General features: G+C 53.0%; 4 protein-coding genes across 4 annotated transcripts; 2 read left to right on the top strand and 2 right to left on the bottom strand.

The window, feature by feature from the left end:
- Positions 1 to 735: 735 nt before the first annotated feature.
- On the bottom strand, positions 736 to 1,650 carry C8Q71DRAFT_437043 (uncharacterized protein). The gene is made up of 2 exons (XM_047918527.1): positions 1,567 to 1,650; positions 736 to 1,427 (listed from the first exon to the last, which is right to left on the bottom strand). Exon 2 carries the CDS (start codon positions 1,211 to 1,213, stop codon positions 794 to 796), a length of 420 nt encoding a protein of 139 aa, XP_047782527.1. The 5' UTR covers positions 1,214 to 1,427; positions 1,567 to 1,650; the 3' UTR covers positions 736 to 793.
- A 2,053-nt stretch (positions 1,651 to 3,703) lies between these two features.
- C8Q71DRAFT_820827 (uncharacterized protein) lies at positions 3,704 to 4,427 on the top strand (the record flags this gene model as incomplete). The annotated part of the gene is made up of 3 exons (XM_047926189.1): positions 3,704 to 3,945; positions 3,989 to 4,170; positions 4,252 to 4,427. The coding sequence occupies 3 exons, from the start codon at positions 3,704 to 3,706 to the stop codon at positions 4,323 to 4,325; spliced, it is 498 nt and encodes a 165-aa protein (XP_047782526.1). The 3' UTR covers positions 4,326 to 4,427.
- A 1,902-nt stretch (positions 4,428 to 6,329) lies between these two features.
- On the bottom strand, positions 6,330 to 7,867 carry C8Q71DRAFT_854916 (uncharacterized protein; the record flags this gene model as incomplete). The annotated part of the gene is made up of 4 exons (XM_047927124.1): positions 6,330 to 6,557; positions 6,637 to 6,762; positions 6,824 to 6,905; positions 7,656 to 7,867. 4 exons carry the CDS (start codon positions 7,865 to 7,867, stop codon positions 6,330 to 6,332), a joined length of 648 nt encoding a protein of 215 aa, XP_047782525.1.
- A 1,048-nt stretch (positions 7,868 to 8,915) lies between these two features.
- On the top strand, positions 8,916 to 11,311 carry C8Q71DRAFT_436788 (uncharacterized protein). Its single transcript, XM_047918526.1, has 8 exons — positions 8,916 to 8,971; positions 9,032 to 9,145; positions 9,215 to 9,279; positions 9,334 to 10,205; positions 10,260 to 10,474; positions 10,542 to 10,680; positions 10,738 to 10,927; positions 10,979 to 11,311. The coding sequence occupies exons 3-7, from the start codon at positions 9,260 to 9,262 to the stop codon at positions 10,830 to 10,832; spliced, it is 1,341 nt and encodes a 446-aa protein (XP_047782524.1). The 5' UTR covers positions 8,916 to 8,971; positions 9,032 to 9,145; positions 9,215 to 9,259; the 3' UTR covers positions 10,833 to 10,927; positions 10,979 to 11,311.
- The last annotated feature ends 179 nt before the right edge of the window (positions 11,312 to 11,490 follow it).

Genomic DNA, 11,490 nt, shown 5'->3' with positions numbered 1-11,490 from the left:
TATGAGGCGACGAGTTGGTATTGGGGATCGCGCCGTCGCTGGGTGGGTGGCAAGTGGCGCAGCAGGAGGCGTTCAGCACGAACCCTACTCTAGGGTTCCAGCCTGTCGTGCACGGGACCGGTCGTCGCTTCAGCACCGCCCTCTCTGCGCCGTCTGCGGCGCGAGCCAACGAGCGTCGGGGACACATCACGGAATTCGCACTGAGTACACATAGCCGTTATATCTGCTTGCATGCGAATATAAACACCAAAATCGTTACAAACAGTAAAACACACTATAGCGCTAGCGGATTACACAAGCTCATTACAAGCTCAATACAAGCTCATTACCTACACACTACAATTCATATGTAGATCGATTGTAGAACGTCGCAAGCTTGCACATCTCACACAATCTCCGCTTCAGGCCCTCGGCAGTCCCATTTGTTCGCATGAAACCCGATATGATTCAAGTACAGTAGATCAGGTTACACAGCAGAAGCAACGGAGAAGACAGTATGTAAGACGCTCGGCCCAAGGACAAACAGCACAGGCAAAAGACCTGCCCAATCGTGCGCAGCAGGATCATATCCCCGGCATGAAGAGCTTGATCGTCATCTCGGCGTTCACCACGAGCATGCATCGCATGCACCATGGTCCTCGAGGGAGACGGCGTCCCTCGGCGCGACGCTTGCGATGAGGCTGCGAATGTTCGTGCACGCGGCGAGCCGCTTCGCGACCTTCTTCGCCTTGCCGCCCTCGCCAGCGTAAAGGACGGCGAGCAGTGGCACGTCGATCGCGGTGAGGAGCTTGGTCTACGCTTTCGGCGCGTGCGCCTCGTGTGCAGCGCGCAGTTGCTCGCCGAGGGAGCCGAAGACTCGAAGTTCGGAGGGGAGCTGCGGCTGGGCGACGACGAACTGCGAAGGGTGGTTCTTCCTGTCGAGGGGCACCGCACGGAGCTTGTTCTTGATGGTGTCGCTGCCGAGCTTGAACGTGGCGTCGTCCTCCCAGGTTAGGTTCCAGTCGTAGAGCAGCCAGTAGCCCCCTGCTCCGACGGCGTGCTTCGTCTCATGAGACGCAGGTAGCACCACGAACACACGGAGCAAACAGCGCCGTGTGCCAGGGATGTTACCCGCAACCCATTCGCGCCAGCTACGTCTTCGTGTCAGGCACTTACTTGTCATGCTTGTACCTGTGCTAACCATGTCTGCCTCCCTGCTGACCGTGCTGATCATGCTCGCTCCCTACAACACCCGCCTCGTCGTTGCGTCCATGCTCGTCGTACTGCTTCCCTTGTACGTCGCACCGCAGCCCTTGTACGTCGCGCTCGCATGTGTGTGTCGCGCTCACACTCGAACGCGCCGTACACGCGCCCGTGCCTGCGTGCGCCGTGCATCATTGTCGTGCTTGTGCTCGTCTTCTTCACATGATGTTCATGCGTGTAGCCGTCTTGTTCGGTTTGTGGTCGTCTTCGTGTCAGTCCTGTTTGCGTCGCGGTTGGCGCACAGTCAATGTGCGCTTGCCTCGGATTGCAATGTGCAAATTTGCATACCTGGCAGGTCTTTGATGGGAACAAGGAAGAACATACCAAGCTTCGAGTTGTTGGAGTCGCAAAGAGAGGACTTAGAGGTGACTCAACTGCCAGTGCCATGTTGCGTGACGTGTTGAGCATGTTTCAGCTGTTTGCAGAACGATAGTCACTCGCGAACGCGCGCGACATATGATGACTAAGCGCTCCGCGCTTCGGGAAGTTGGAGGAGGGCGGCGCTGGCCCCATCGCGGCTCTCATCTGTACCACACCCCACCCGCCTCTTCCGCTCGACTGCGCGCACGCTGCACGACGGCTGCGAGGCAATGATCTACGCCACGCCACCCGACGCGATCTCGTGAGCAACGGCCCTGACGCGAAGCAACGACTTGGTAGGACACGTCCGCCCTTCCAGTGCTTGGTCCGGTTTCACAACTTAGAGACTATGAGCTCTTTCGTGGGTGTTGGGACAGATCGCCGGTTTCCGTTGTAGCGAGCCATACTAGTAGTAGTAGGAGAGGCAATCCCCGACTCCTCCCGAAGGGAGGGAGGGCTCTGTCAAGTAGAAACGATATTGCGCCGGGGATGCCGTGTCGCCGTGGGAAACTTTTGTCCATATATGGTACGCGCGATACCGCATAGGGAAACTGTCCACATGCAAGCCGTGCGCTCGCGTCTGACCGAGGCTCTGCCTGGCTCTGTGTTCCGCTCGTGCGGCTGGATCTTCCTCCGGCTTTTTCCGAGCATATATAACATGCCTCCTGCCACTATGATCGAGACACTCACTTCAACACATCTTGTCTTCCCCCCTGAAGCAGCTGCCATTTCCATGTCACAACAACTAACTAGTACTGCCCCTACTTCCCAACTACCAGATAGGGCCTTGGGCTCAATACTAGTTTTACCAGACAGTGTCTTAGGCCCACTACCAGTTTTACCAGATGATTCTGCAGACTATATACCAGTCTTATCATCAGACAGCATACCACATACAATTGCAAGTGTCCCTAATGACACAGTCCAAGGCATCATGAATAGCAATCCTTCATGGTTCTATCATACTGATGATTATTACCTGCAGCAACTACAATCCCTTACCAGAGCTGAATTATGGGCTGCTGTTTGTACATGTGTTGATCAGACACAAGGTATCAGGCAATCCAAAGCATTTTTGGCTAAGCAACTACTGCAGCATTTCAACTCATCTAAAGTGTTATTGGCAAATATGTCAGATGTTCTCCTGTGCCAAACATGCAACTGCTCTCTGCTGCTCAGTTCACCATTCCACTGTAGATATATAATTTTGAAGCATTACTATATACAATTATATGGCTGCAAGATTCTGAAATGTCTATGCCAATCTCCTATGCTTTCCAGTATAGCACATGATGTTGCTCATTCAAGTACAGTTCCTGATATAGACCCTCATATTCTCAGCCAACTGAAATGTTTAGACAAGGACATTTTAGATCATTGTTACACCATATTTCAGACTGACTACATGAAGAGCAAAACAAGAGCAATGCAAATACTGGTTTCCAAGATATTGGCCATTAAGCAATATATCAGTGACTTGAGTATTGCTAAAGTGTACCAACAATACTTCACAGCTGTGACATACAGTGGCAACATGTTACCTAATGTGCCAAAGCCATGCAATATTGCTGAAAGTATCTTGATTGCATACTATGGTGATGCTGTGATAAATGCAATATTCCATAACACACTCCCAGAAGTAAGGAAACAGCAGCAAGTTCAGTATCAAAGAGACTATAGAAGGTTGAAAAGACAAGACAAGAGCATACAACTAAAGCAATCATACCTCAGTGAAGAAATGAATTGGCCTACCATACCTAGCACTGAGACTGAGTTAAGATGTGCATACAATTATTGGAAAGCAACACAACGGCATTCTCCTCTCATCTGCTCTGTGTGCTCTAGCAGTGCCCATAGATTGAAAACAAAGATCTATGATATGAATCAAATCCCCAACATAGTGCATAACATGTCTTTTTTGCAGGTACATGACCCATGGATTATTCAGAAATGCATTGTACAACAAAATTCCAATGAGTTCTTGTATGGAAATGTTTTGGATGGCTTCATGTTGGATAAAAAAGGGCTGCTATGCAGTGATCCTATCAATCACAGAATATCACTATGTTCAGACTGCTACAATTCCCTAAAGAAACCAGCTATGCCCAGATATGCACTAGCAAATAATCTATATAGAGGTCATCTTCCTACTGAATTTTGTGACCTTACATGGGTTGAAGAGATGGCATGTGCTATTTATCATATCACTGCCCATCTAACCCGTTTGTATGGATCTTCAGAACCTGGACAGCCAAAGATTTTTCATGGAAACACCATAACACATGATATGAATGTCATATCAACAACAACAGTGCTTCCTAGAACTCCTGCATACATCACTGGGTATCTCTGTTGTATTTATTGGACCTCATAAAATCAAAGCCAGTGACCTGGGCAATACATTCAGAGTGCAAAAAGCCAAAATATGGCATTTTCTTCTTTGGTTGAAGCACCATAACAAATTATATGAGCAGATCCTGTTGGATCAGAGTAACATAGATCAATTTCCAGATGATGGTGTTCTTCCTGGTGTTGATGCTCAATTCATCCAAGACATTCACCAAAAAAGTGATGAAATCTTCCAAGAAGCAGCAGGTTTTACAGAACATCCTGCAGAGGCTTTTTTGCATGACAACTCTAAACATGCAGATGATCAACCAACTGTACTGCTGGAACAGACAGGTGTATCTGACCCAGAAGGAGACAACATTAGTATACAGTAGTTATGCTGATACTTATGTTCCGCTTTAGGTCTATGTTGTACCACTAAAAGCGGAGTTTAAAATCTATGTAGATTATTGTATCATCTTATCTACACCACCCTCACTGCTCAATCGATATTCATTCATAATACGGTTCAGGCACCCACATGGAGTCGGGGACGGCGCTTGCGCCGCTACAGGAATACAAGTGGACTATGAGACAATCGACAGTACGGAGGCGCTACAGTACACGGTATTCGTAACGTGACCGTGGTATGGAATGTGAGTACGGACAACAGTTACAGAGTCCTGGGGAATTCTGACCTGAGAGGACAAACATCACGTAGAAGAGCGGTGCGATGGAGTCAGCGCCGCCCTCCTCCAACTTCCCGAAGCGTGGAGCGCTTGGTCATCATATGTCGCGCGCGTTCGCGAGTGACTATCGTTCTGCAAACAGCTGTTAGGGCAGACAGTGAACGGCGGAATCCGACAGGTACGATGTATACGCGTTGGATGATGCTTATAAGGTGTTCGTCAGACGATGCTGAAGTGAAATCCGGTGAGGCGACTGTAGGCACTTATCGAGCGCTTGTAAAGTGGCACAATATTTCGATGATCTACAAACACTGAAATCGCTTATCGTTCTGAAGGGGATTCCCTGATGCCAAGAGCGCAGGCGGACGACGGTGCAGCATCTGCGCGGCTCCCCAGGAACCCTACGGCAGGCTCCAGGATACCGTCGGACGCGTACAGACGAGTCTGCGGTCCGGGTTTACGTCCCATACCGTAGGCCTTTCGTATATAGCTCAGTATGCGACGGCGCGACCATTCGACCGTGTACGCTGTGACGCCGGCATGCCCAGCACCGTCCTTCCCCGCATTCACCCAGTTGCGCGTCCCCACTTCAACGCAGACTCGCCGCTTTCTTCTTCCATGGCGCTAGCTGGCCCTGGTACGTCTTCGCCAGACGGCCGCAATCGTATCCCTGTTGCTCGCCAAACTGCAGCGCGACCCACCTATCGTGACTCTTCAACGGGCAACGCTTGGTCAATATCCGACGCGCCTGTTTCCTGAGTAATCACGTAAGCCAGCTGGCAACAATCACTGCGCGAGGATACTTACAACGGCCTGTCAGCAGGTCCCAACGATGCAATCACGCACCTATCCTCGTCACATGGTAGTCAGAGGTGGGGCACAGCTCAGGAGCACTAGCGAGTATACGCCTTTGAGATGCTCAAAAGGTATCGCCGTCTGTCCTATCCATCTGGCGTATAGACAGTGTTGAGCTAGGGCTGGGACGGTCCTCCATACATGTAGAGGGCGTGGGCCTATGCCTCCTACCGCAGCAGGAGCCACGGAGCGCGACGTTGTGCATTGCACCTTTGCGGAGCGACTTGGTAATTAGATTCGTGGCGCTCAGACGGTAACCGCGCTGAGCGGTGCGCACGGTCCTCCGGGGTCGACTATACTAGCAGAGCCGGTCGAGACAATAGCGCTGAAGCGGCGCTCAGCCGGACAGACTGTCCCGTAGGCCATCCAGCGAAGCCCGAGTGCGTAGGATGAGTAGGTTGAACGCATACAGAAAGTCACTACTCACCGTCCTACAGAGCCCGTCGAATGTGCTCTCCGTGTCCTCCAAAATCCCGTCACCATCGAACCACGTCAGTCGGGGCCCAGTCCGCGATGAGTGGGTTGGCCATATGCATGCAGCCTGTCCGTTTGGTAGATGGTGCAACGCACGCATGATGCCGAAATGGCATGGATGACTCGGAGGCCACTACGGATTGCGGCGCCCGCACCAAAGTCAATACCGCAAGCGGCGGGTTCCGCCATCTAGAGCGACCATACCACCGGAAATCAGTCAACGATATCGATGGAGCGAAGACTCGGACGAGGGAACTGACCATGTCCCCGAGCCCCTCGACCTTGCTCTGTTCCACCTGTCCCTGAACAGGAGCCCAACGTGGCGAATAAGGCTACAGGCGAGGAGTTGAGTTTGCCTGCGTGGACCGCGCAGAGCTTGCGTTACATGAGCTTGGCCGCGGGGTGCCGAGGCGCATATGACTGAGGGGGCGGCAGGGCGTACGCGGGCGAAGCAAAGGGCGTGGACAGAGGGACACGCGCAGGTGCAACGCTATCGAGCTGTTCGACGTGGCGGGAGGTAAGAGGATTGGCTGGGAGCTGCCGGTATGCGTTCCGCTCGTCGATGACGACGGTGTCCTTGCTGGACGACAAGGGCGGGTTGTTTGGTTCCTGTCATGGGTGTGGCACGTCGCGTAAGACACGAAGATATTATGGTGGAAAGTGCGCGGAATGATGGGCAGTTGCTCACCGAACCGTCCGCGCTGTAATCCCAGAGAGGCGGGCACGCTGGCGAGGGCGGAGCGTGGTGGAGGGAGAGGGACTGCGCGCGACCAGGTGCGTTGATGGAGAGGTTGGTCGTCCTCACGTAGATATCCTCGTGGTTGCGTTAGCAGAACGCAGACGGTTGGGGATGAAGTTAAGTAGCATATGCGGACGAGATGCGACTGTGCTGCGAGGAAGTGAGGAGGTCCCGAGTGGTTTTGCGGTGCTAGTGAGCGGAGGAGGTGCTGGTAGTTGCTGTGTTGGAAGTGAGCAGTATGGTTGACGGGACGTCCGAGGTTCGTTTGCCGCGCGCCTCGGGCATCTGCGGGCCAGGCCGCTTACGTAAGCTTCGCTCGCACAGTGTCCCTCGCTCGTGTCGGACTGCCCAACACACTCTTGGTGCATTTGAACTGATTTATATGGACCTTACAGATGTTCTCAGTAGGTTTCTCGGTCTGTGTGGGATAAGGACGCGTAATAATGGTCATTTTGGGAAGACATGCTGTAAGCGCCCGTGATAATGAGCACATCAGTGATCTTATCTGAGTTCGCTGCCTAAATGGGTAGATGTAGCTGGAGATCACCTGCTCGTCCGAGAAATCAATAACATTCAAGCACAAAACTTGTCCAGCCCGATGCACGTTAGCATAATCAAGGAATGTCAGTGAGGCACATACTACTCAGATACTAGCATCGCAACCTGACATAGTAATCTGTCCGAAGACCGCCCGTTTAGGTAGCCATGTCAGATTAGATCACTGATATGCCCGTTATCACCGGCGCTTATGTTGTCCGTGCGCAGAAATGGCGGTTTTGCGGACAGTCCATCTCAGAACTCGATCTCGACACCCGGAAAAGCCAGTAAAGCACGGTATGGTATTCTTCAGCATCCTGAGTTGTGTCCGTTATTGAAAAAGCAGCCAAATACTAGCGAGACACTGTCTGCGAGGTCAGTTTACGTAAGCGGCCTGGCCCGCAGATGCCCGAGGCGCGCGGCAAACGAACCTCGGACGTCTCGCCAACCATAGAGCAGAGAGCCTGGCAGTGGTAGTGACCGTCTGGTGTCGACCGGCGCCGCGAGCAGCGTCCGCGACCTCCTCCGGATAAACATCGGATGGGCGGGCTGGCGGGCCGACTGCGGCTGCGTCGACCGTCGACGACCTGCGCGACTCGCCGCCGCCTCCCTCGTCTTCGCGTTTACCGGACTGTATCATCATCACTGTAAACCGCTGTATGCTGTACGCCTTGCCACTAGTGCTTCAGACACTGAGTGCGACCGTGACCGCCTTCAATTACTCAACTTGCGCTCGAACCCCCCAGCACGCCCCGCTGTTTACTGTATCCACCCGGTTTGTCGTCGCTCCCTGGTCTGCGCTGAATCTCGAAAGGATTTCAAGCAATCCGAGGCCTGACAATGTGCTCGTTGCTGCGGCCCGACGTTGAACATGGAGCACAGGTGTGGAGCACGAATATGGAGTGGGGAGGGGCAACGCCTTAGGGAGCACAGGTGTTCTCTCGGAGTCAACATTCGCATGCAGTGGTACAAGATACGCAAGCTCTAGGGTCTTCACATAGGACGTATTGCATTTACGTCGTTGGTACGTATGTGCGTTTCCCTCGTCTGTGCTCTCGCCAATCCCGCGACGTTCACTCGCCGGCAGAGGAACAGATCACGTCGCTCTTCAACGGCTCGCTTATATTAAATGAGAACGGAAGCGTCCAGGTACGACAGGTCGTTGGGTAGCAATGGGCTCGTGTACTAGGACAGGCCAGGCCGCAGAGCATCATGCAGGTAAGCGTTGTTTTGAATGCGTGGCTGGACATAGCTGACTGGCGCTGCCTTCCTTGACAGGCGGGCGGATGGAGGCGGTACATATGGGAGCCGCGACGTAAACTACCGGTTCTTACCCCAAATAGATGCGACGTTGACATACTGATGGTCTACGTCTACTCCGACCGCACGATCTGGTACTCGAACGGTCTGGTGATACAGAGAACATGAGATCTGAATTCCGCGTTCAAGTGGTCCTGTTTGATTATCGACGAGCATAAGTAAGTCAAATAGACTCGACGTTCAACGTCCAGTACTCATGTTTCTGCGCGCTCTCCAGGACAGCTCGCACCGCACCCAAGGACACTGGTCCTCCGTATCCGATTCCTCACGGTCCTAGCTTCTATATGTGCCGGTGAGCGCTATGTACTCTGATATATACTATCATCGCACTGATTAGTCTCTGCCACTAGCTTCGCCCGTTCCCCTTCATTCGCAGGCTGCGACTCCTTCGCATAGCAGCAACGAAAAGTCAGTAGTCGTCACAGATGCGAGTTCAATCGGCTATGTAGGTAGTGTTCGAATCGTGTTGATGTGTTTTACCTTGCAGAACGTACTGGCAGCCTCGCTATACGTCACGACCTCCTCGCGGTGCCGACGAGCAGCAAAACGTCTCGTGTCGTCTCCATCACACCAACGGACGTAGTCTCAGGATCAACTACTGGTAGGGCTCCTCTGCTGAAGACGAATCCCGTGCCAGGCTCCTAATTCGCCATCCTCGCAGAATCTCCAGACACATTCGCACTTCTGCCGTCTGTGTACAATCCGGTGTACCGACATGGAAGAATGTGCATCGACGTGAGTAAAAGTTCAATTCGTGCGCGAGACGTGCTGATACGGGACACGGACTAGTAGGACGGCCGCCTCCGGAGCGTCATCTCAGGATGAATCAGCTCCGCGGTTGCCCACCGAGATCTGCGGACGGATCATTGACCATGTAGCGGCGGAATTGAATCTCAACTACCAGGTTCTGACTGGGAATCCAAAGCTCCTAGCTCTTCAATCGTGCGCACTAGTATGCAGGGATTGGTACTTTCACACCTGGTACCATCTCCGTCAGCGCGTTCACCTCCGTGACCGGAACGACGTCCGTTCACTTTCCAGGACACTCCGCGAGAGACCACGCCTCAGCGGTGTCGTCCGACAGGTCGTCATCTCGGGTCAAACATCTGGCCAGCAGTCACTGATTCAACACCTCGGAACGTTTGCCGCCATGCTTGCCGGGAAGCTCCCGGAGCTCTCGAAGATCACCATCGAGGAAGCGGAATGGACCGTTGGCTTGATGAGGGTGGAAGACTTCGGATATCTCGCCGCATTTCACCTCGTCAACACGTTAGCCATCGCCAACGTCACCATGTCGAGCATCGCCCAGCTGGCCCGCCTCATCTCAGCACTCCCTGCCATGAGACATCTGTATTGCTTCAATGTCGACTGCTCACAGAAACACCCAGTCTCTCCTGTCTCTCTCCCGCTCAATTCTGCAAGCCTGAAGGTCCTCGAAGTGCGATGGGTCGCGCCTGCGGTTGAAGACCTACTCGTTCGGATCAGCCAGGCTTCCCGGCTACGCAAGCTCGATTTCGGAGTTGGCGGCGAATTCACCTCATCCTCCGCAGGCAGCAGAACCCAAGCTTTATTGGATGCAGGTGCGGCCTCAGTGGCAGCCCTCACGCTCTGGATTGCTTCCGCCTCCTCCGTGGACAGTCACACTGTTGATTCCACTGTAGGCAAGTTGTATACGTTCGCTCTCCGATTATCTGATTGACCATGAATGTAAGTAGAACGACACCTCAACCTGTCACGCCATGAAAGGTTGTGGCGATTGGCGATTCGCCTGTACCACCCCTTTGTTGCGTGGTCCTGGATTCCTCACATTGTCTCTCGAATCCAGTCAGATCATCTCATGGCCTTTTCTGTTTTGTTTATGGCTCGTGCAGATCATGCAGCCGCCGACTTCGATGGGGTGGTGACGATGATGGAGGAAGATGGGATCTTGGTGCGATTGGATGATATATTGCAAGCAGATCGCTTCGCCAATATCGCACCGGGTGGTATATGCCTAGGCCTCCTTGTTTTTGAAAACGACTGGCTGCCGCTTGTCAAGTTGTTTGATTCAGAATCATCATTCAGAGAGCATTGTGGCCGGTGGGACGAGCTCGTTAGACGGAAGATGCCGGGGTGCGATAGACGGGGCATATGGACGTACGTGATACATTCGGTCCGATGTAATGGCAGAGACGCACTGAGTCCCCTTCTTAGCATCGTTTATAGCATCGAAGAGCACGAGAACTGGCGTCGTAACATGGATAAAATTCATAAAGCGACGAAAAACCAGAAGGCCAAAAGCGGAGTAGAGGTGCAGCGAGAGGACGACGCCGAGCATGCGTCGGACACGTCAGGCTGACTGTCCTAATCATGTACACTCGCCGGTGTCAGTGTAACGAGTCCTGTGAGTGCATACAAACTGCTATACATACGTCTGTTCACCTGGTTTCTGCAGTGTTATCGTACGCGGCGCGGTTTGCGCATTTGATTGTCTCGCCAAAAGGCGAGCGGCGATGCCCTATGTAGCGACGTAACACTATTCGCGGGATGTCCCCGAAATACTGGTCCACGGATGTCGTCACGTAGAACATTATCGCTGGTGTAGCAGTGTACTCGGAGCGAACGCTCTCGCACTCTGGGTATGTCAGCGCACGGATCTACCTCCCCTACTACTAGCCTGGTACTCTCAAGTTCACCGGCCGCTGCAGGAGGCTACCTCCAGGGCGGAGATCACAGTTACGGTTTCGTTGGGTTTCCGCTACGTACTAATGTTCATGACAGAGCATGCTGAAACATACAGCTAGCGCGGTGTCTTATGCCTTCGGACTTGCTGTCGACCGACGGGTGTGTGATAATGGCGAGGTCCCAACGTGGACGCACTGATTCGAAAGACTGACCGGGACGGCCCATCTGCTATGCGGTTCTTACATGCATGCCACACGCAGGGGCGGAGAACTTGAAGGATTG

This window comes from Rhodofomes roseus (assembly GCF_022264815.1).
Source record: "Rhodofomes roseus strain CIRM-BRFM 1785 chromosome Unknown C8Q71scaffold_4, whole genome shotgun sequence".
NCBI lineage: Eukaryota > Fungi > Basidiomycota > Agaricomycetes > Polyporales > Fomitopsidaceae > Rhodofomes > Rhodofomes roseus.
This window is presented reverse-complemented; position numbering and strand designations above follow the sequence as displayed.